This window comes from Ursus americanus, chromosome 3 (genome assembly GCF_024610735.1).
Source record: "Ursus americanus isolate L20-20 chromosome 3, mUrsAme1.1.p, whole genome shotgun sequence".
In the NCBI taxonomy this organism is placed as follows: Eukaryota; Metazoa; Chordata; class Mammalia; order Carnivora; family Ursidae; genus Ursus; species Ursus americanus.
This window is the reverse complement of record NC_142129.1, coordinates 44,435,162-44,459,000: the sequence shown is the minus strand read 5'-3', so window position 1 is coordinate 44,459,000 and position 23,839 is coordinate 44,435,162. Positions and strand designations below refer to the sequence as shown.

Here is a 23,839-nt window from a genome sequence, read left to right as displayed (position 1 = left end):
ACCCCAGAAAGCAGATCGGGGCCACATATCCAAAAACAGCTGGTCCCTGAGGCCCATCCATCAGCTACAAGACCCAGCCTCAGCTATGGGCATGCCCAGAGCCACCCTGAGACATTCCAGCCCAGCCCGGCCCCCTGGCATCAGAAGAGGCCATGGTTGCTCAGCATGACCACCAGAGGGCACCAGACAGGAGGGACGGATAAGTCTCTGCCGCTCTGTATCTGAGCCTTGTGCTGCAGGCCAGAGGGGCTCTCCAGAAGACCCCATCCGCCCCTGCCCTCAAGGAGCCCACCTGCTTGCGGGGCAGACAGACCTAATAGGTGACCAAAAAAACCCCAAAACACTAGGTACGTGACCTTTTAAATTTAGTTTTAATTGTATAAGTAGTGCCCCCTCCCGCATTTTCGTAAACACTAGTATACCAGAGGTAAGGCAATGTTCCTTTTGACTACTCCCCACATTCCATTCGTATGAACCTATGAACATTTGGGTTCAAGCCTTTGTGTGAACATATGTTTTTGTTTCTTGTGGATAAATACTTTGAAGTAAGATTATTGGATCATATAAGTGTATGTTTAACTTTATATGCAACTGCCAAGTTCTTTTCCAGAGAGGCTGTACCATTGCACATTCCTGCTGGCGATGTCTGGGAGCCGCAGGTGCTCCACAGCCTTGCCCGAGCTCACACTGTCAGTTTCCTTACTTGTTGTTCTAGCGGGCGTGTAGTGGAGCCCGTGGTGAAACGTGGGTTTCCGTAACGGCTGAGGCTGTCCGACATCTTTAAAGGTGCTTGCTTGTCATTCATGTGATGGTTCAAATCCTAACCATTCTTTGAAGATCTGGTTGTTTTCTCTTAAGTGGTGGGAATTCTTTGTACACCCTAGGTGTGAGTTCTTTATAAGATATATATTTCAGAAATATTTTCTCCCATGTAGCGGCTTGCCTTTTCTTTTCTTTTTTAAAAGATTTTATGTATTTATTTGAGAGAGAGCAAGAGAGAGCATGAGCAGGGGGAAGGGGCAGAGGGAAAGGAAGATGTAGACTCCCTGCTGAGCAGGGAGCCCAATGCAGGACTCGATCCCAAGACTCAAAGGTCATGAACCGAGCAGAAATCAAGAGTCAGCGCTTAACTGACTGAGCCACCCAGGCGCCAGTAAATTTCTTCTTCTTCTTCTTTTTTTTTTTTAAGATTTATTTATTTATTTGAGAGAGAGAGAGAGTGAGAGAGAGAGAAAGAGCACAAGTAGGGGAGAGGGGTAGAGGGAGAAGCAGACTCCCCATCAAGTGGGGAGCCCGAGGTGGGACTCGATCCCAGGACCCTGGGATCATGACCTGAGCCAAAGGCAGACACTTCACTGGCTGAGCCATCTAGGTGCCCAACCTTTGCATTTTCTTGATTTAACTATGTCTCTTTTTAACTTCATATTAAAAAAATAATTTTAGGCATCCAGGACAATTGCAAATGTAGTGCAGAGAGTTCCTCTAATTTTAACATATAACCGTGGTGCAAGTATCGAAAATAAGAAATTAACATTAATACAATACCATCACTAAACTGTAGACTTTATTCACATTCCATTGATGTCCTTTTTCTGTTCCAGGATCCGATACAGGATGACACTTGGCCCTCTCACTGGACAGAGCTAGAAGATACATAAACATGTACTCACCCATGTATGTGCATATGTACACGTATGTACGTATCCACCCATCTACATGCCTACCTTTGTTCCTATCTCTCTATATCGATCTCTTCAAGGAAAACATGATTTTATCCCAGTACCCGTGACTCCAGGTCTGTGGAGCACTGTGTATTCATTCAGGCATTGTTTCTTTACTTATCGGTAACTTCTCTGGCTTTCCTTAACTGCAATATCTTTATCTAGATGCCATTAGCTACACTTTATTTTCTAATTTGTTCCACCCTACTATGCATGCAATATATGTTCAGGATTGTTAATTCATACCTTTGTGAAAAACAAATTTACCAAATACAGTAGAGAATTTGCGTACAGTTCTTTTTATCTTTAGCCGCACGATATCCAGGCAAAACACTGAGGTCAACCCCTTTCTTTCCCACTCCCTGGAGTGTGGTTGTCGTATATTTGTAATACAGTCAGATTCATTTGTCACAGTCTGCATGACATCTTTTTTTTTTTAAGATTTTATTTATTTATTCGACAGAGATAGAGATAGCCAGCGAGAGAGGGAACACAAGCAGGGGGAGTGGGAGAGGAAGAAGCAGGCTCCTAGCGGAGGAGCCTGATGTGGGGCTCAATCCCAGAACACTGGGATCACGCCCTGAGCCGAAGGCAGACGCTTAACGACTGCGCCACCCAGGCGCCCCAGTCTGCATGAGATCTTGAATACCCCCGACATCCTGGCTGATTTTTTAAGTAGGCTCCACACCTACATGGGGCTTGAACTCACAATGCTGAGATCAAGACCTGAGCTGAGACCAAGAGTCAGATGCTTAACCGACTAAACCATCCAGGCGCCCCCATCCTGGCAGATTTTTTTTAAAAAGAATTGCCTGTAGTAAAATTCATTCCTTGAGATGTACAGTTCTGTGGGTTCTGACATGCCTGGAATCATATAGCCCACATTATTATACTAGACATTTCCTTGATCCCCCCAAATTCCCTCATGCTGCCCCTCTGTAATCAGACTCTTCTCTGACCCCCAAGCCTTGGGAATTAGATCTGCTTTCTGACTCTATAGTTTCTCTTCCCTAGTATGGCATGTAAATGGAGTGATAGAGTGTGTAGCCTTTTGGGTTTGGTTTCTTTCTTTCACCCACTAAAGTAGATTTACGATTCAGCCACATTGTTGCATGAACCAATAGGCTGTCCCATTTTGTTGATGAGTAATTTCCTATTGTGTGAATGGACTATAGTTTGTTTACCAACATCTGTTGAAGGACATCTGGGTCTTTTCCAGTTTTGGGTGATTATGAATAAGGTGCAATCCACATTTGTATACAGGTGGACAGAAGTGTTCAATTCATCTGGATAAATAGCTAGAGTAGGATTGATGCTAAGTGTATGCTTAACTTTAAAAGAAACTGCTAAGCTGTTTTTCTAAGTGGTTGTACTATTTTGCATTCTCACTGGCAACATGCCAAAGTTCCAGTTGTTCTGGATCTTTGACTGCACTTAGTTTTGTCAGTTTTTAAATTTCAGCCATCCTAATACATATGTCGTTTGTGGTTTCCATTGCTGACCTTTTAAACTATCTGGGCTTTATATTAAAATGAGCTTCTTTTTCTTTTTCTTCTTCTTCTTTTTTTTTTTTTTTAGATTTTATTTATTCATTTGTCAGAGAGAGAGTGCCCAAGCAGGGGGAGCAGCAGGCAGAGGGAGAAACAGGCTACCTCTGCGGAGTAAGGAGCCTGACGTGGGACTCGATCCCAGGACCCTGGGGTCATGACCTGAGCTGAAGACAGACGCTTAACCAACTGAGTCACCCAGGGGCCTCTAAAATGAGTTTCTTGGGGCACCCGGCTGGTTCAGTCGGTGGAGCCTGAACTCTTGATCTCAGGGTCGTGAGTTCGAGCCTCACGTTGGGTTTCATGCTGGGCGTGGAGCTTATTTTAAAATACAGTGAGTTTCTTGCAGGTAGTATGTAGCTGGGTCTTCATTTTTCTCCCGATCTGATGATCTCTTTAATTACGGTGATCAGTCCACTTACATTTAATTTATTTATTCATGTTGTTGAATTTACATCTTCAGTTCTGCTGTGTTCTCTTCATTTGTCCTATCTGCTCTTTCATTTTGCTTCCTTCGCTTTTCTTCTTCTTCTGTTTTTTGATTAACCAGTTTTTATACGATCGATTTTATCTCTGGTATTGGCTGATGAACCGCCCCTTCATTTTATTGTTTGATGTGGGAGCTCAAGGATTTCCGGTCACATCTTTAACTTACTACAGTTTACCCTCAAACTACATTATGCTGCTTCGCACAGCGTAGAAACTGTACAAACATACACTTCGGTTTTCTTCTACTTTCATTTTTGCTCGTTTGCATATTTTTACTTCTCTATATACCATAGATCCTACAGTATATTACGATTACTTTTGCTTTAATTAATCAAAATTTTTTTTCATTTTAAAAATCGTGGTAAAGTAGACATAACGTAAAACTTACCACTCTGGCCTGAATGGTGTACAATTCTGCGGCTAAAGCACCGAAGTATTAGGTATTCACAGTGTTGTGCAGCCAGCATTACTATTTATTTCCAGAATTGTTCATCATCCCAAACAGAAACTCTGTGCCCATTGAGTAACAGCTCCCCGTTCCCCCCATTGCCCCGGACCTGGTTACCTCTATTCTATGTTCTGTGTCTATGCACTTGACTCCCCTAGATCTCTCATCTAAGTGGAATTATGCAGTCTGTGTCTTTCTATGTCTGGCTCCTTTCACTTGGCAGAATATGTTCAAGGATCCTTCACGTTGGAGCATATGCCACGACTTCATTCCTTCGTATGGCTGAGGAATATTGCATTGCAGGCGTGTGCCACATCGTGTTCCTCCATTCATCTGTCGATGGACCCTTGGGTTGTTTCCACCTTTGGCCATGGTGAATAATGGTGAATAATGCCCTGATGAGCCTTGGTCTACAAGCATTGTTGAAGTCCCTGCTGTCAATTCTTCTGTATATATGCTTAGGAGTAGAATGGTTTAACCCCCTTTTTAAAAATTGTTTCGCGTTTTGAGAAACTGCCAAACTGTCTCCCACAGCAGATGGACCGTTTTGCATTCCCACCAGTAGTGCCCGAAGACCCATCTCTCCACAGCCTCATCGACAGGTGTTATTTTCTGTTATTTAAAATAATAGCCCTCCCGTGGCTGTGAAGTTCTACGCCACCGCGGTTGTGACGTGTATTTCCTGAATGATTAATGAGGCTGAGCTTCTACTATTTGATGCGTCTAGCATCTTTGAAACATGTCTATTCAAGTCTCTTGCCCGTTTTCGAATTGGGCTGTTTATTTTTTTGTTGCTTAGTTGTAAGAATTTTTAAATTTTTTCACTATTAGTTCTTTATCAGATATAGGACTTGGAGATATTTTCTCCCATTCTGTGGGTTTTTTTCATTCTTTTGATGGTGCCCTTTGCTGCACAAAAGTTTTTACTTTTAGAGACATCCCATTTATCTACTTTTCTTTTGTTCCCTGTGCTTTTAGAGTCATTTTTTTTAAAGATTTTATTTTATTTATGTGACAGAGACAGCCAGCGAGAGAGGGAACACAAGCAGGAGGGAGTGGGAGAGGAAGAAGCAGGCTCCCAGCGGAGCCCGATGTGGGGCTCGATCCTAGAACGCCTGGATCACGCCCTGAGCCGAAGGCAGACGCTTAACGACTGCGCCACCCAGGCGCCCCAAAGAGTCATATTTAAGAGATCATTGTGAAATCCAAGGTAATGAAGATTTTCCCTTCTGTCTTCCACTAAGAGTTTTATACTCTTTGCTCTTAAATTTAGGTCTTTATCTATTGGAGTTAATTTTTGGATATGGTTTGGGTAAGGGTCCAACTTCATGTTTTGCATGTGGATAGCTAGTTTTCCCAGCAGCGTTTGTAGAAAAGATTGTACTTTCCCCATTGAATGGTCTTGGCAGGATTGCCAAAACCAATAGACCATACCAAGGAGAGGTTATTCCTGGGCTCTCTCTTCTGTTCCATTGGTTTATATGTGTATATTTTTGCCAGCACCATATTGTTTTGATTACCATAGCTTTGCAGTAAGTTTTGAAATTAGGAAAGGTGAGGTCTCTAATATTGTCCCCCAGAAATATTGTTTTGACTTTTCAGGGTCCCCTGAAATTCCATATGAATTTTAACATAATTTTTCTATTTCTGAAAAAAATGCCACTGAGATTTTTATAAGGGTTTCATTGAATCTGTGTATTACTTTGGACAGTATTGGCATCTTAACAAATTAAGTCTTCCAATCCATGAACTGAGACGTATTTTCCTTTCTTTAGATCTTTAATTTCTTCAGTAATGTTTTGTAGTTTTGGGGTTTTCTTTTAGTAAAAGCTACCTCCTTGGTTAAATTCATTCTAAAGCGTTTTATTCTTTTTGATGCTATTGTAAATGAATGGAATGGTTTTCTTAATTTTCTTTACAGATTGTTTATTTTTTAGTGTATAAAAGGAACAACAGATAGATTTTTGCATGTCCATTTTGTATCCTGCAATTTTGTTGAATCTGTTTATTAACCTTAATAGTTTGTGTGTGTGTGTTTGTGTGTGTGTGTATTCTTTAGAGTTTTCTGCAAATAAGATCATCTGCAAACAGATAATTTTATTTTTTCCTTTCCAGTTTGGGTGCTTTCATTTCTTTTCTTGCCTCATTATTCTGGCTAGAACTTCTAATACTATACTGAACAGAAGTGGCGAAAGCAGACACCTGTCTTGTTCCTCATCTTAGGGAAAAAGCTCTCCATCTTCGTCACTGAGCGTGGTGTCCACTGTGGGTGTTTCGTTTATGGCCTTTATCATGTTGGGGAAGTGCCCTACTACTCTGAGCATGTTAAGTGTTTCTGTCTTGAAAGGGTGTTCAAATCGGTCACCTGCTTTTTCTGCATCAATCGAGATGATCCTGGGTGCTTTTTTTCTTCACCTGTTAAAACCCACAATTTTGTATATTTCGTTTGGATTTCCTGTCATTAAGGCAGGAAGAGGGTACATCAGTCCTACTACTTTGTCTTGGCTGGAAGCAGAAGTTCCTCAAATATATTTAAAAAAAAAAACTCTCCATGTTAATACAAATAGATTTAGTTCACCCTTTATAATAGTATTTTAATAGTATTTAATGGTATGCTCCGTAGTATTCCACTGTATGAACATATCACATTTTATTTAGCTATTTTGTGATCCTTGGACTTTTGGGTTGTTCTCTGGTTTTTACTACATAATACTTTTCTCTGGGGCAAATACTCAGAAATGGAGCTTCTGGCTTTTGAGTATGTTCATGTATATACATTGCAAAGATCATATCAAGTTGCTTTTCAAAGTCGGAAAGTATCATCTGCAAAGTCGAAAAGTATCATTTCCTCACGTTATTTTCCATGTCTCATATTTTTAGATGTTAACATTTTAGGCGATGTGATAGGTGGAAAAGGGTAGCTCATGATTAGTTTCATTTTCATTTTCTTGAGCGTGAGTCATGTTGAGCACCCCCTCATCTGTTTATTGGCCCTACATCTTGCTTATTTTCTGACTTGCCTGCTTGTATCTTTGCTCACTTTTCTTTTGGGTGGTTTTTCTCTTTATGGTTGGTTTTGTAGGTATTTTTTAAAAAAATGTTTTTGATATTATCTCTTTATTTGTCATTATTGGTCACAAACATTTCTTTAGGTGTGTAGCTTGCTTGTCGTTTTATCTGTGGTGTCCTTTCTTGAACATACTTTTTTTTTTTTAATGTAGATGTGGTCAAACTTATTAATCTTTTCTTCATGGCTTTTATTTTTTTCTATAAGGAAGTCTCCATTCTTCTGAGGTGTCAAAAAATAATTTCCCTTCTGGAAAAAAAAACACCTTTTTTTTTTTTTTAACGTAACGTCTTTAAACCTGGTAGAAGCTATATTTCGTAAACGTGAGCTAGAGAGCTAAGCTTATTCTTACCATACAAAGAACTGATTGTTCTAACCTTACTCGCTGACAGTCCGTCCTTATTACACGCTGCCATTCGTGACTGTCCACTGTGAGCTAGGCCCTCTGTAAGGTAATTTATACGCCTGTTCTTGTCTACTTATCCTGGCAAGCCAGAAAACTGGGGCTCAAAAAAGTTCCGTAATGTCCAAGGTCACACGGCTGGCCAGAGGCAGAAGGTGAACTTGAGTAGATACAGAGGAAGTTAGAGAGGAGTGTTCAGTGACCTTGGTCTATTTGGAAAGACCATGGGCCTGGAGACTCCTTGGATCAGGGTTTCTCAACTTTAGTTCCATTGACCTTTTAAACCGGACAGTTCTTTCTGGGGTTGCGGGGGGCCGTCCCGTGCCCCGAGGGTGTTCAATAACAACTCTGGTTTCAATCCGTTATACGCCAGTAGCGCCTTGCCACCCTTGACCCCTGGCTGCAATACTGACAACTGTCTCTAGGCATCACCAAATATTCCCTGGGGGATGAAATCGCTCCCTGTGAAGAGGTACTCATTTAGATAATAATTATTATTAAGTGTCAATATCAATTATTAACCATCATCCATGCTAATGACATTGGCACTAATTACCAACAGTGATTCACTGTAGTATGTATCCTTGGGCTGTTGCTTATTTGTAGCTGATGGGTGGAAGGTTCTAGCTTTCCCTTTAAATTACACCTTCTCTGTGCTCTTCTCTCCCACTTGTGAGTGCCGCCTGTCTGCACTGTTTTTACGGGCAAAGCGTAGGAAAACATTTGGGCAAGGGAAGGGGGTCTGGGGCTTGGGGTGGTTCCTGTTTTCTTTTCAAAATATTTTTCTTCAACGCTGTCGGTGATGAATACAAATGGAAAAATAAAGCCCTGTGGATGTAAAATGATTCCTCACTCTCCACGAGGCGGGGGTGAGGAGCCTTCATCATTCATGATTCATCTCAGGCTGTAAACATGCCTGTTGTCACCAGCATCCTGCCCGGCAAGCTCTGGGGATGCAGACCTGCACACACACACGTCAGGACCGACCAGGGACAGCGGCATCCAGGGCCCCGGAAGATACCGTGTGCTTCCAAATCCCCAAAGGCTGTGCGAGAGCCAGTGGGACTTAGAACACTGTCTTTAGCTTGGCCAATTGGGGTTCCATATTTTAAAGTCTAAAGCCATAAGAAAAATGACCAGGTAACAGATGTTCAAAATCATTTGAGCAGCTATGGTAAGTCCTCTAGTTGTCGCTATTGGTAACAGTCGTCTTGCTGTGTTCAGGGTGGTCTAGCTCTGTGAGTCCCCTTGCAAACCTCCCAGTCAGGCTCATTTCCCTCTGCTGCCATGAAGATTTCTAGGGACTCTGACAAGCCCCCGTGTGAAGTCCAGAACCTGATGCCTGCAGACCCCACCTTGCCTTACAGGCTGGCGTCCTTGCAGGAAAAGTAGCGGGGTCCTGCTGATAGGACTCCTTTGGGCCAGCCCACGTGGGAGCTTTGTGATCTCGCTTCTTTTTCTGAGGTCATCCCTACTCTGCAACCCCCACTGACAGCCTACCCCCATCCCCGCTGTGTCCCCACAGCCCTGGGCTCACCCTGCAGCCCTGTGGAGGAAGCTCGGGTCACCAATCAAACTGGGGGCTCCGTGATGGCGGATCCAGGTCTTCTTCTCTGAGTCTCCTTCATCTGGGGGGCCTCTCTCCACTGTGGGCCAGCAGAAGGCGGAGCTCAGAGAAGGAAACGATAAAGAATAATGACCTGGTAGGGCAAGAAGTGTCCTGTGGCTATCACCTCTCTGGGCCCTTGCTGTCAGGACAGGCACACAGGCAGACTTACAGACACAGTGGAAGGGGGAGGGGTGCTCAGCCCCTCCCTGTTGGGGACACGGAGGCCCACTTCAGGACCGGGGCTGAGCTGGGCACGGTGTCCTGCAAGCCTGTGAATATTTAGCTGGTTCTATCCCCTTTGCTGGCTCCTGCCTATGTAAACAGCCGCCAGAGTAGGGGAGGCAGAAGCAGGTGGAAGCCGCAGCAGCAGGGGGCCGTGGGGAGGGAAGAGGGTCCAGGCTCACAAGGAGGACAGACTAGGTCGCTGACTGAGGGAGCCACCTCTGAGCCCCACCATGGACAGCAGGGCGTGGGGTGCCTGCATTCTCTGCTTGCTGAGCCCATTGCCAGTTGTGAGTAGCCCACACAGACCCTCCCGCCTCGCCTGCTGGGCTCCGGAGCCGGGAGCCGCGGAGCTATATGGGGGTCCAGCTGGAGCCTGGTGGGGTCCCCGCTGCTCTTCCCCAGCCCAGGAGTTTCTTCCTACTAAGCAGGTTACTGGCCATGGCTCAGAGAACCCCTGCCCCCTCCCCTCCGCTTCCCCTTTCCTCTTCCCCCCTTCTTCCCTCCCTCCCCTCCCCTTCCCCTTGCAGCTGCTTGGCTCTGGGTAGCTCTGACTAGGAAAACCCGGCTAAGCTGAGTTAGCCTCCCTGTTGCTGCCTTCCAGGCCCTGTCAGGACCCTCCGGGGGAGGCAGTTAGGGCCTCTCCGGCTCGGCTCCTGTCTCCCAAGTCCTCTCTGAGCTACAGGTCTCTAATTCTTCCACAGAATCTCCAGACCCCTCCCTAATCCCCAGCACACCAGGAGCCACACCCTCCTTAGGTTGCTGCCTTTTAAGAGGGTGTTTCCAGGGGCCAGGTGGGCCTGCGCAGGAAGTGGAGGACAGCCACTCCCCTCCCGCACTGGGGGGACTGTTTCTCTCTTGATGTGCTGGGGGGGGGGGGCTGGAGGAGCTTTTGGCAAACTGACGTGCTGGAGAGTGAGGTGCCGGTCAGGGGTCAGGGGCCCACCCTGAATGAGCTGCGATTTCCCAGCATGTTTTCCAGGAGTTAGCTCAAGGGACACAGGGACCAGGCCAGGACAACAAGGTACTGGGTGGGAAGCTCGGTGCATGTGGACTGAGGTCCCCTTCTCGCTCTGCGGTGCGTGTGTGCACATCTGTGTGCAGGGGCCGCCATGCCTCCCAAGCACCGTGCCGCACCTGCCCCCGGGGGCAGAGCCCTGGGCTGGAACCCCAGCACCGGGAGCTGGTTATGTGGCCTGGGCAAGTCCCCCACCCTTCCTGAGCCTCACTTGACTCTTTTGTGAAGAAGGAGATCATATCTTCTCTCCGGGGCTGCTGTGCATTGAGTGGGATCTGATTTGTCAAAGGCTGGGCGTAGGTAACTTCTTTTTTTTTTTTTTTTGTAATTTCAGTACAGTTGACACACCTTGTTACATTAGTTTCAGGGATACCGCGTAGTGATTTGACTATATGTCATGCTGTGCTCTCCGCAAGTGTAGCTCCCACCTGTCCCCATACAGCGCTATTACAGTACTACCGACTTTATTCCTTGCGCTGCACTTTTCCTCCCTGCACCTTATTCATTCCATACCTGGAAGCCTGTGTCTCCCACTCTTCTTCACCTGTCTTGTCCCTCCCCTGCCCCCCCCCTTTTTTTTTTGCCATACAAGAACTTCTACTGCTTTCCCTTCTGCAGTGAGGGAGTCTTCTTCCTCTCTTCTGTGTGCACCCCACCGTATCCATGCATGCTCTCTCAGCTCCCCCTCACCATTCCCCCCCCCGCCCCCTCCCCTCTGCCTCCTTCACATCTCCTTATCTGGCTCTGACATTCTTGCCACCCTCTTATAAGGACCTCCTGTCCACCCAGATAATCCAGGATAATCTCCCCATCAAAAGATCATTAACTTAATCCCAGCTGCAAAATTCCTTTGGCTCTGCTGGGTGGCTATTCAGTTTTCAGGGATTAGGATGTAGATGTTGTGTATACAGGGGGCATTGTTCCACCTACCAAGGTACTTTGTGTAGAATTGCATCCAGGGAGCAGGAGTGCAGAATGGGGGGAGGAGAGCAGGGATGGAGGAAGAGCCCCACACAGATGAGTCCTGGGCTCAGCCAGCTCCAGATCTTCCAAAGACTTGTGTTCAATGTGTTTCAGAACTTACTCCCATGAGATGAAATTGGAAAGCATCTGTCCAAGTGTCCACCTTTCTTTCCTTCCTCCCTCCCCCCTTCCTCCCTCTCCACTTCCTTCCTCCCTTCTTCCTTTCCCTCCTCCACCAAGTGCCCTTGTCAGTGCCGTGAGCCAGGCCCTGTGCTTAGGAGCAGGGGCACAGAAATGCTTCAGGCTTTGTCTCTGTCCTAAGGTCTCTGGGACCAGAGAACCCAGAAGGAGCAGCCGATCGGCTTGGCCTATCCACTTACCTCCTTCCCGCAGGTATCTGGCCACGTGCACCCGGAATGTGACTTCATCGCCCAACTGAGAGAGGATGAGAGGTCGTGTCTGCAAGCAGCAGAAGGGATGTCCAACACCACCCTGGGTACGGCTGCTTGGGAGGGAAGGGGTGGCTTCTCGATTCATCTACCTCCTCTAGCCTCATCACTCCGAACGCGGAGGAGCCTGTCCCCCTGTGTCTGCTCTGCTCCCGTCTCTCTATGCAGGCTGCCCGATGACATGGGATGGGCTGCTGTGCTGGCCGATGGCAGGCTCTGGCGAGTGGGTGACTCTCTCTTGCCCCGATTTCTTCTCTCACTTCAGCTCAGAGCCAGGTAAGTGGTGGTAAGTGGGGAGAGGATGTGGTTTCATCTGGTGAGGCTAGAATACCGCAGGCGCACCCTGGCTTTGGGGGCAGTAGATCTGGATTTGAACACCAACTTCCCATCTTCCCGTGTGCCCTTGGGCAAGTCACTCAACCTCCCGACCCTCAGCTTCCTGGCTTGTGACCTGGGGAAAACAAGAACTTTAACCTCATAGGGGGTGAGGATTGGTGAGCAGAGCATGGACGTGCCGGACCCAGGGCCTGACCCCAAGTGAATGTTCTGTGGGTGTCAGCAGGAGGGCTGCCTATGGAGTGGAGGGGAGCAGAGCCCATCTGACGGTTCACACGCTACCAGCCCCCTCGTGGGGGCAGTGAGGAAGGGCTGGACCTGGAACCCAGGCCTCTGGAGGGAGGAACACCCCTCTCTGTCATTGAGAGGAGCTGTCTACAGACCCTGCCAGGACCACGGGATGGTCAACAGCTCCCCCACCCATCCTGGAAAGAGAGAAGGAGCTATCACCCATTCTCTGTCCCCATCTCTGCATTCCTCCCAGGGGCCGTGAAGCGGGATTGCACTATCACAGGCTGGTCTGAGCCCTTCCCACCTTACCCTGTGGCCTGCCCTGTGCCCCTAGAGCTGCTGACGGAGGAGGTAAGAGGCTCCTGGTATCTTGGAGGAAGGGTCACCATGGATGTTTGTAGGGATGGTAGACTGCACAACTGGAGGGGCTACTATTTCCATTGTAGCTAGCAGGTTGGAATATTAATTGCAGAAGTTTCCAGAAGATGGCAGTGTCTGGAAGAGAGAGGGCCCCATTCTTTTGCTAATTGCTCAAGGGTGATGCATGAGCCATGGTGAGGGAAAGAGGGGAGGCAGAGGCAGGGTGGGAGATGTGCCGGCTGCCCTCTCTGTGCCCAGGCCTCCAGGACAGGAGCTTTGAGTGGTTCCAGGGAAACAGAGGCTCCTAGTGGTCCTGGGCAAGCTCCTTCCCTTCTCTGGTCCTCAGTCTGTGGAGTGGTGTGCATACCCCACACTTCTGAATTGAGCAGGGCCTTTGCAAGGTGCTTCCATACCCCCGGTCCCATATCTCTTTCCCCACAGCCCTGCAAGGGAAGGCATGAGTCTGACCATTTTTCAGATGAAAAGACAGACACAGGTGGTGATTGCCTGCATCAGGGGTCCTCAATCCCCTCCCTCGGGCTACATCCTCCATCTCCATCTTGGGGGTGGGGGTGGGGTGTCCAGGCTGGACTTTGATGGATACAAATACTTGGTCATAGAAAGAACTTTTCCCTGTGGCTGTCATTGGCTGCCCCCTTTCTTTGGGGGATGTTGGGTGCCCAAGATGGTGAGGAAGTAGGTTGTCAATAAACAAGCCCCATTTCCTTGTGAGCTTTTTTGTTTTTAATGTTATATTAGTCACCATACAGTATTTCATTAGTTTTCAATGTAGTGTTCCATGATTCATTATTTGCCTATAACACCGGGTGCTCATTGCAATACGTGCCCTCCTTAATACCCATGAGCTTTTGTCATTCCTCAATGAATGACAAAATAGGCCAATGAATGAAGGAAGCTGTGGTTTCTCTGCTGCCTGTTGCGCCCCAGGAACAGTAAGAGTCAATCGTCTCCCTCTACCCTCCCCTTCTCCCCCAACCCCCCGCCACCGCCCACCAACAGGTCAGGTGCAAAACAGGCTGTAAGCAAACACTTCTGTTCATGAGGGAGCTTGCCATGGTTCCCACGGGCGCCCCTGCCCCCAGATGGGGCGTTCTGGGGTAGAACTGAGAGCCTTCACCTGCTCGGTCATCAAGCTTCCCCTTTTCTAAAAGTGCAGCCGCTGAGGCTTTCTCCGTCTCTACCCTTCCAGAAATCCTACTTCTCCACGGTGAAGATTATCTACACGCTGGGCCATAGCATCTCCGTCGTGGCCCTCTTTGTGGCCATTGCCATCCTGGTTGCTCTCAGGTTTGCTGTCCTCTTCACCTGCTCGAGAACCTTCGCTGCCTCCCTATTGTCCATAGCACTAAGCCAGATTCCTTCCTTGGACCTTTGGGAGGTTCCCAGGTCTAGGCACCGTAGCCATTCCTGGCTTTTCCTTTCCTTTCCATGGCATGTTCCCTTCCCACCCCTCGTACTCCAGGACTCAGTGCCATCTCTACACCTTTGCTCACATGGAACTTACTCTATTTGCTTGGAATGCCCAGTTACTTTGTCCTTGATATATTTATATCTGTCAGAAGTTGAAGCCCAGCTCCCATCTGCTTTAAGAATCCTCTTTGCCTCCCCCCTGTGAAACCCTTCTTGACTATTCCAACCCTTTGACCGTTGCCCCTCTTGAGCACCCCCCAACTTCAGAGTCTGAGCCCCACCACACGGCTTGTGCTGTTGTCTGTCTCATGCGGCCGTGCCTCATCTCTCTGTGCACCTAGGGGGCTCCCCTGGGTGGTACCCTGCCATTTCTGCCTCTGTCCCCAGACTCTGAGCTCCCCAAAGGCAGGGACTGGTCCTCTCTGTCCTCTCACCTCTGCTGAGCCCGGGGTAGGGGTTGCTCAGCTGTCCTGCACAGACACCTGAAGCTCCAAGGGCAGCCCGGTCTGACTCCAGTCAGTCCAGCTCGCCTCCCACCATGCTCACCCTCCTCCCGCCCCGCTCCTCCAGGAGGCTCCACTGTCCCCGGAACTACATCCACACCCAGCTGTTCATCACCTTTATCCTCAAGGCGGGCGCTGTGTTCCTGAAGGACGCCACCCTCTTCCACGGGGAGAACACAGACCACTGCAGCTTCTCCACTGTAACCGCTGGGGCTGGAGGGCCCCAGGGTGGGTGGGGGAGGGAAGGCTGCATTAGAGATGTAGAAGGGCCCCCACCCCCCACCAGCCTGCCCAGTCCTGTGGGCTGACCCTGGGGCTATGCAATTGCCAATTACAGAACAGGAAACACCCTAACACCTTACACACTCTCCCTTCCTGCCCCTCTCCGGAGTCTGGTCCTAAATCCCCGTGCCATTTCTCGGACGGCGGGGCCAATCCATGTCATCTCCCGTATTCCACGTTCCCCTTTCTGTTCTTATCCGTACTCCAACCTAGCCCACACTTCACCCCTGCAGTCTTTGCATTTCCTACCTCCCCGAACACGCCAGCCTGTCTGTGGCTGCCTGTGGGGATGTGTGCGGCCAGGCAGAGCCGGGTCCCTCCCTCAAGAAGCACCCATGGGGCCCTGGGGACAGAATGCACCAGATTATGGGACCACAGAGTGGGGGAGGGGGTGTTGAGGGCTGGACTTCAGGGAGAAGGCAGCTTTGGAGCTGGGAGGGGGGGCCGGGAGGGAGGACACGTTAACTGGAGAGACCAGGGTGAACAGACTCTCACAGACAGGAAAACATGAAGCCTGTCCAAGAACCAGAGAAGTCATACGGGGCCAGGGAGGTGGGAGAAGCAGAGGAGAATGAAAATAAAAGACGGTTGGGGGCAGCGTGGAGGCCCCGCACTCCCCAGGCACACTAAAATTGTGCTGGAAATGGACAGATACACAGACGGGCAAGGCAACAATGACCTTGAACAAATGAAAGAAATAGTAATAACGATATGTATTGAGCACTTATGTGGCGGCATTGGCCTAAATGCTTTGCAAATATTACCACTTTTATTTCCTATGTGTATTTTCATTTTAGTCCCATTTGTACATGAGTGGGCCTGGGGCCAAGCTCAGGCTCCCTGAGCTCAGAGGCAGTGCTCTTCCCTCCGACAGAGGAGCGAGTGCTGCAGTGAATGAGCAAATGCGGGGTGAGGGGGCTGTATGTTTGCAGGAAGGAATGGGGGGTCCATATGCACAGTTCTGGGGATGGACGTGGGTCAGGAAGGGCTGACCAAAAGTAAAAATTCATACGCAGCGTTTCCATCTAATCCTCATGATGAGGCCATGCGATAGGTATTGGAAGTGTTTCCTTTTACAGATGAAAAGGCGAGGTCTCGGAGGTTACCCAGCTAACACATGCTAAATGTGAACCCGGACCCCAAATCTGCTCTCTTAACCACCACATTGTACTACCACGCAGCCCAAGGCGAAGGTTCCTGAGTGGGGTGGGGGCTCCCGTGGGTGTCCAGCTCTGAAGAAGCCAGGCCCCGGCCCACAGGTTCTGTGCAAGGTCTCTGTGGCCACCTCCCATTTCGCCACCATGACCAACTTCAGCTGGCTGTTGGTGGAAGCCGTGTACCTGACCTGCCTCTTGGCCTCCAAGTCGCCCAGCACCAGGAGAGCCTTCTGGTGGCTGGTTCTCGCCGGCTGGGGTGAGCACTAAGGCTGGGGAGGGCACCATGGGGCTAGGGGAAGGCTGGGAATGCACAGGGAGCTCACCCAAAGGTCCCTTCAGCTCACTGATGATGACCCCAGGCCCGGGGGTGGGGGGAAGGGAGAGCAGCTGGTAGTCCTACAGCTTCCTGGTCCTACCTTCCTGGTGCCCCATGTGGCCGGCAGTGGTGGTGGCAGGTAGGGGCAGGTCTCTGAGCCGAGGATGCAGACCCCTAACTTGTGTCTCCTCTGTCCCCCCACAGGGCTTCCCCTGCTCTTCGCTGGCATGTGGGTGTGTTGTAAGGTGGCCTTCGAGGATGTGGCGTGAGTCTGGGTGGCTACCTCATCCCATGGTGCCAGGTCCCCCTGGAGTGTGGGCTGGACAGTCAGGCAGTGGGGCGATCCTCCAAGCTGGGGAGAGGCAGAGGAGACCCCAGTCCTGCCTTCAGGGAATTCGCAGCTTGGGCGCAAGATGGGAAGTCCATCGTGGACAGCGTGGAAGGGGCAGGACCTGGGGTGGGAGGGGGCCTCAGATTCTCGGGGTGCTGGGCTCAGGGAGAGGTGGGGGGTTGGAAACACAGTAAATAGGGGTCACTTGGAACAGGGGAGGTTTTGGGGCCAGCAAGAAGCAGGTGGGTAGAGAGAGAATGGGGGTAAGCCCAGCATGGATTGATGCGCTCCTTTGGAAGGGGGCCCAATTGGCTGAGAGAGGAAATAAGGGAGGGTGGCCATTTTTGGTGGCCCCCATCAGTCCCGGCCTGTCCTCTCCCTAGGTGCTGGGACCTGGATGACAGCTCCCCTTACTGGTGGATCATCAAAGGGCCCATCGTCCTCTCTGTGGGGGTCAGTCCCTGGGGCCAGCGCCGGCTGCTTTATTCTCCCTGGGTTGGCCGAGGGGGCTGTACTGCAGGAAACATGACTCCAGCCTGGGAGTCAGGACACCTGGCTTCTTCAGCCCGGCTCTGCCAGCCTCTCCATGAGGCCCTCTCTGGACCTCAGTGTCGCACTGGTGAAACTAGGAGGGTAGTCTCCACCAGCACTCAGGCTTCTAGCTCAGAGTTGTGAGGAATCCGGTGCCTGACTGTAGATCACATAGCCCTGCAGCGAGGCTGGCGTGCGGGAGCGGAAGGAGGGCTCTGGCGGAACCCCCCCCCCCCATGCTGCAAACAGGGCAGCGGGGGCTGGTGTGCGTGGCCTCAGGGAATTTGCACATGTCCCCCAACTTTATCAAAAGCGGGGGACACCGACTTTGTGTCAGAGTAGACCCTGGGAGGTGCTGGAGGCAGGATGACAAGGCCTGACTCCCACTTTATTCCAGGGCTGGAGAAGGAGAGGGACCGTGAGCCCCTGAGCTCCATGTGGGGCCCCCAGTCTCCAGCATACAAGTTCTAGAGCGATGATCTGTACACACCCCTCCTCCTGCACATCCCTGTGTTGGAAGGATTTGGGGTTCCTAATTCCCCAGAGGCCCCGTCCCAGGCCACCAGTCCATTCCTGACTCTTACCTTTTACCTTCCCACACTCTATTTCCAGGTAAACTTTGGGCTTTTTCTCAATATTATCCGCATCCTGCTGAGGAAACTGGAGCCGGCTCAGGGCAGCCTCCACCCCGAGTCTCAGTACTGGTAATGTGTGTGCACACGCGTGTGCATTCGGGACACTGGGGACACAACTGGAGTGGGAGTCGGTGTGGTTCTGTTTTATTCACTACCCTGGACTGTGCTCCTCCCTAAGCTTCCAGAGAGAGAATAGATCTGGTCCCTGCGCTCTAGGAGATCACAACGTGGGGAGGATACAGGCTCCAAATATCCAGTGGGGGGATGGGAGTGAGGTATGGTTAGGGAAGACTTCCTGGAGGAGGTGGTCTTTGAACTAGACTTTGATGTATAGATGTTGACTGGAATAAATTGAGCATTTGGCAGCGAGAACAGCAAGATCCATGTCCCGAAGTCAGGAAACCCTGCCTTGTACCGCACTGTGTTTGGGGAGCATGGTGTTTTCCAGGGTACCTGGTGCATAGCATCTGTATGGGGAGCTGATGGGAAGTGGGAGTGAGCAGCGGGCATGTGGGAGTTTCTGATTCCAGTCTCGGGTGCCTAGGGCTTGTCTTCTCCTGCAGGCGTCTCTCTAAATCAACACTGCTCCTCATCCCGCTGTTTGGAATTCACTATGTCATCTTCAACTTTCTGCCTGACAGTGCTGGCCTGGGCATCCGCCTCCCCCTGGAGCTGGGACTGGGCTCCTTCCAGGTGAGGGCCCCCACAGGGACTCTTCCCACTGAGTCCTTGGGCAGGAGGGAGGTGGTGCTGCCCACGGGTCTGGTAGAGTTCATGGTAGGTTGAGGGTTACTAGGCTGGTTATTCTTTCTTTCATCCATCTCTCTCTCTCTATTCGTTCACTTCCCCTGAACCCATCTACTCAACCATTTACCCATCCATCTACCCATCATCCATCCATCCATTTATCCAACTATCCATCCATCCATCCATCCATCCATCCATCCATCCATCCATCCATTTATCCATCCATCCATCCATCCATCCATCCATCCATCCATCCATCCATCCATTTATCCAACTATCCATCCATCCATCCATCCATCCATCCATCCATCCATCCATCCATCCATTTATCCAACTATCCATCCATCCATCCATCCATCCATCCATCCATCCATCCATCCATCCATCCATTTATCCAACTATCCATCCATCCATCCATCCATCCATCCATTTATCCAACTATCTATCCATCCATCCATCCATCCATCCATCCATCCATCCAACCATCCATCCACCCACCTATCTACCCATGTGTCCAGCATCCACTTATCCATTCATCCATCCATTCGTCATCCACCCACACACCTATCATCTACTTACCTGTCCATCCAACATTTACTGAGTGCCTATTATGTGCCAGGATCTGTGCTCAGTACTGGGGGATGCAGAAATAAAGAAAATCAGAGAAGCAGGATCAACAGTACAGCCTTAACAGGCTTGCTATGATGATTCCACGAGACAATGTGCCTGGCACATAGTAAGAGATGAATGCACCTCCTTCCCTTTCCCCAAAGACCTGGCCCAGGCCACAGCCTCGAGGTGGGTAGAGGAAAAGATAGTAGAAAGACTGTGGACATCTTATGGCCAGGCCACAGTATTCTGATGTGGTCCTTTCTCTTTGGCCCCACAGGGCTTCATCGTTGCCATCCTGTACTGTTTCCTCAACCAAGAGGTATATCACTTTCCAGGCTATCCTTAGTCATTAAGCCTTCCTTTCCACCAGACCAAGGTCACATCTCTCTTCTTCCCAGGCCCTGTAAATCCCGACTCAAGCCAAACCTTGACTCCTGTGGTCCTTTGGGAAGCTTAGTCTATCCTGAGCTTCTAGATCAAGCTGAACCTGATTGCTTCCTGTCAATGTCCTTTATCCATCCCTCCTCTGGGCTGGACTATATATACTACCCATTTGGGACCAGGAATGGTCTTAAAGGATCCTCCAACTCTGTGCTCCTAAAACTGAACAAAAGGGAGAGTGGAGGAGGGAATAAACAAGCTCTGGGAGAGATAGAAAACAGAGACAGGAACAGAAAAAGCCAGGAAAGCATAAAGGGAACTAGGAAAATAGAGTCAGGAGCAACAGGGGGGAAGATGGAGAACAGAGCCAGGGATCCTGGGAGAAAACACCTGGAAGAGAGGGACTGATGAAGAGAACAGACCAAACGGAGGAGGACCCACCCATGACTAGAGAGTGCCGATACGCTTGCAGAAGTATGGAAAGATGGCAGAGAGAGGAAAATGAAAACATCCCACCCAGGAAGCACCTTGCATCTGTCCCTTAGGACAGACTTGCTTTGTGGGAGAGAGAAGAGAATTTAGCTCAGCGTCCTAGCCCCCAGGCCCTGCTGCTGTGTGCACGGCAGAGTGACGGGCTCCTTCTGGCGGCATGGATTTGCCGTGGGCTCGGATCTGCCAGAGTCCTGGGTGCACATGCCCTCTGCCAGCTGTGGAATGGTGCTCTCCCTCTCCCGCCGCCTCTGTCCCTAACTGGCTCCCACCCCGCTGACTACTCCCACCCCAGCCACCCTGAGTCTCACACAGCCTTATCGGGGGTCTGGGTGCAAATACAGGACTGCAGTATCTGTTTGTAGTGGCCCTTGGGTCCTGTGGACATTGACATGGGTGAGGAACAGCCTTGGCTGTGGCTGGGGGGACCTGGGAAAGAGGCTTCCATGGAGAGCTGTGAAGGGATCCGTCCTGGGAAATCATGTTGGAGACTGGATAGTTACATACCTCTGGTGACGGGGAGCTTACTACTCAAAATAGCTCTTCTGTTGTTAAGCACCTGTGGGAAAGCTCACCTTTATGTTGAACAGAAATCTGTCTCCCTTTTGTCTTTCACTACAGCTGAAGTTCAGCTCTGTCAGGTGGGTCACAGCCTCTCAGCTCCCTCTGACCCCAACAGCCCCTTGGAGGTGTGACAGCTCAGATTCCCCTGCCCTCTCCCTCCCCCACCCAGCTGCTTACAGGAATCCCAGTCCCCTCATCTACAGCTCCTTAGACATCTGTCTTTACTCCCTTTAGGTCATATCCTCTGGACAGGTTCCCAGTGGCCATAGTTCAGTTCGGTGGGCAGGGCAGGACTGAATCCCAGAGCAGCACACGGTCTAAGCCACTCAGGGAGGGCAGTGTGGTTAGTTGGTCAGAAACTGAAGAAAGCACCCATAGAAAATGTCTTTAACTGGACTCACACAAAGGCAGTGCTAAAAGAGAAAAGAGCTAAAGGGAATGGCCAGGAATACTCACAGGAAGGAGGAAGTAGTATCTTCCAGAGGTAATACTTAGCGGTGGCTACGGCCAATCTTGGCTTCTCCTCTCCCAGGAGTCCATGTCTCTGTTTCTCCTGCATGGTCTCTCCCTGTACCCTCAGTCCCACCGGGGTGGAGTACAGAAGCAGCAGTGCGACCTTCCTAACATCCTCTCCCTTGTCCCCGGAGGTGAGGACCGAGATCTTGCGGCGGTGGCATGGCCATGACCCTGAGCTGCTGCCAGCCCGGAGGGCCCTCACCAAGTGGACGATGCCTTCCCGCTCCGGGGTGAAGGTGTTGACGTCTGTATGCTAGGCTGGCCGCATCACACAACTGGAGCCCACACCTGAACTTGGGCAGCCACGGTGCGCCCAGGACCCTCTGCAGGAGCAAGAGGGACCCACGCCCCAGAGAGCCCTCAGGCCACGCCTCCGCCCCAGCTCCTGCCCTGCCCTGGCCAGGGACAACCCTTTCACCCTGTCCTGCACCTGACCTGCACCTGACCCTAGGTCCCTGGTGTCTACCTCTGACCGCCTGGGTTGCTCTGTCTCTATTCTCCTGTTGCTTCTCCTGGAGTCTGGGCCATAGCCCAAGGCCAGAGGAGCCAATAAACTTGTAAATGAATAGAGTTTGAGCGAATACCTGCGCTGGCACTGGGGGGGAGGGGAGGATATCCTACAGCCTTGACTTGGATCTCCGGTGCAGAAGTGCCTTTATCATTCCTCTGTCGTGTTCCGTCCCCGTTATTAGTCTGCGCGAGAATCCTCTTGTGTAATTTATTCTTCAAACGTATTCTCTCTTGTCTTTATCTCCTCATCCCTCTCCTCCCACAGGCAAACAGTCCAATGTGTTTAACGTGACTATTTGTGTTTCTGTGCGTTCTTGCAAAATATGTAGTATTTTATGTGTGTCTGTACTTACGATTTACATAAATTTTGTCGCTTAGATGCTTCATCCGGCTTCTAGCATTTTCCCCTCAGCGCTCTGCTTTGAAGACACGCGCCCGGGTTGCCGTGCGCTCATCTGGTCTCTTGTTTTGACTGCCATATGGTGTCACCTGGTGTCATCGCCCACGTCTGACTCGCCCTGTCTCCCCTTCGCCGCCTCAGGTGAATAATCACACGCTTGTCCCCTCGTGCACCTGTGCAAGTGAGCCTTTCTCCGGGACACGGACCCGGGAGCAAAAGTGCCAGGTCATCACGTATGCCTTTTCTTCTGCGATGAGGTACTGCCAGATTGCGTTCCAGAATGCTTGCAAAATCTGCACTCCCACCAGCAGCTCCACCAACACTTGGCATTACCCAGCTTTTTAATGTTTGCAAGTCAAATGGGTGTAAAGCGACATCTCATTGTTGTTTCAATTTGCATTTCTCTGATAACTAATGAGTGTCAGCATCTCTTCCAGGGCCTGTTAGCCTTTTGGGTTTGGGCTTCTGGAAATCTCTTGGGTCCCTTTCCCAATTTTTCTTTGGCATGGAGATTTCCCAATTCCAGGTCTTTCCCTCATGTTCTCTCCGTTGTGTGCCTTCCTGTGTCCATAGCCTGCTGCCTGCTGCCCCCCACTCAGGTGAGGGCCCCCGATGTAATGCGTCATCACGGTCAGTCCTTCCCCCACCCTATTCCTTGGTGGCAGGGAGGAGAGTGAGAACTGGGTGCTGTCCCTGGGAGTCTTTGTAGACTGAGGGGAGATTTGAGTGCAGAGAACAGGCAGAAACGGACCCTGCAGGTCAGCATGAAGTCACTCCGTTCTTGTCAGCCCACAGCAGATCTGTGGTGTGAAATTCAGCTCCTTTCCCTGGCCTCCAGGAAGCATTCCAGTCTTCCCTGCCATTCTTACTCTGATTTTCCCTCCTCCCTCACAGTCATGAGGGTTCCAGTGAAAGGAGACTCAGAGAGATGAAATCCAAGGTCACGTTGGTGGCCATGATGCCCAATTACCCAGCACCTTCTTGGTCAGACGCATGTCAAAGTGTTAACTCCAGTCTAAGAACCTTTCTTTAGCCTCAGATCATAAAAGTAACTCATATTTATTGCAGGGCATTGAGAGATGTAGACAGGGTTAAAAAAGAAAATAAAAATCATCTGTAATCTCATTACCCAAAGATAGTCACTGTTGATATTTTGGTATGCTTCCTGAAAGATTTTTTTTTCCCCTCTGCATTTCTGAACCATCTTGAGATCATACTATATTTATAAATTTGTATTTTTTATACTTAAAACGAACATACACTGCATAAAAATGGCCAATAAGCACATAAAAAATGCTGACTGTCATTAGTCTTTGGGAAACTGCGAATCAAAACCACAATGAGATATTGATTCAGCCCACTAGGGTGGCTGAAATGAGCAAATAGACAGCAAGAAGCCTGGGCCAGGTTGTGGAGAAATTGGAATTCTTCTACACTGCTGGTGGGAACGTCAAGTGGTGCACTTGGTTTGGCAGAAAGTCTGATGGTCCCTCCGAAAGTCCCACGTTAGGTTGACAGACGACCCAGCAAATCCACTCCAAGGCACGTGGGCAAGAACGCGGAAAACGTCT

The 23,839-nt window shown here is 49.8% G+C and overlaps 1 protein-coding gene across 5 annotated transcripts in view; it reads left to right on the top strand.

Moving 5' to 3' along the window:
- Positions 1-22,400, top strand: part of GHRHR (growth hormone releasing hormone receptor) — a 35,925-nt gene extending 13,525 nt beyond the window's left edge. Inside the window, exons 2-15 of one of the 5 annotated variants that reach the window (XM_087860938.1) lie at positions 1,602-4,588; positions 5,224-5,415; positions 11,881-11,983; positions 12,105-12,212; positions 12,757-12,854; positions 14,074-14,171; positions 14,865-14,997; positions 16,339-16,492; positions 16,757-16,817; positions 17,267-17,336; positions 18,027-18,118; positions 18,691-18,742; positions 19,686-19,727; positions 21,490-22,400. In XM_087860938.1, the coding sequence (XP_087717064.1) occupies positions 11,965-11,983; positions 12,105-12,212; positions 12,757-12,854; positions 14,074-14,171; positions 14,865-14,997; positions 16,339-16,492; positions 16,757-16,817; positions 17,267-17,336; positions 18,027-18,118; positions 18,691-18,742; positions 19,686-19,727; positions 21,490-21,615 (1,053 nt within the window). In that variant the 5' untranslated portion in view covers positions 1,602-4,588; positions 5,224-5,415; positions 11,881-11,964 and the 3' untranslated portion in view covers positions 21,616-22,400. Of the gene's footprint in view, positions 1-729; positions 4,589-5,223; positions 5,416-8,478; positions 9,797-11,880; positions 11,984-12,104; positions 12,213-12,756; positions 12,855-14,073; positions 14,172-14,864; positions 14,998-16,338; positions 16,493-16,756; positions 16,818-17,266; positions 17,337-18,026; positions 18,119-18,612; positions 18,743-19,685; positions 19,728-21,489 lie in introns of those variants that run through there. The other 4 variants (XM_087860935.1, XM_087860936.1, XM_087860937.1 and 1 more) reach the window with 4 other exon arrangements.
- Positions 22,401-23,839: the final 1,439 nt, after the last annotated feature.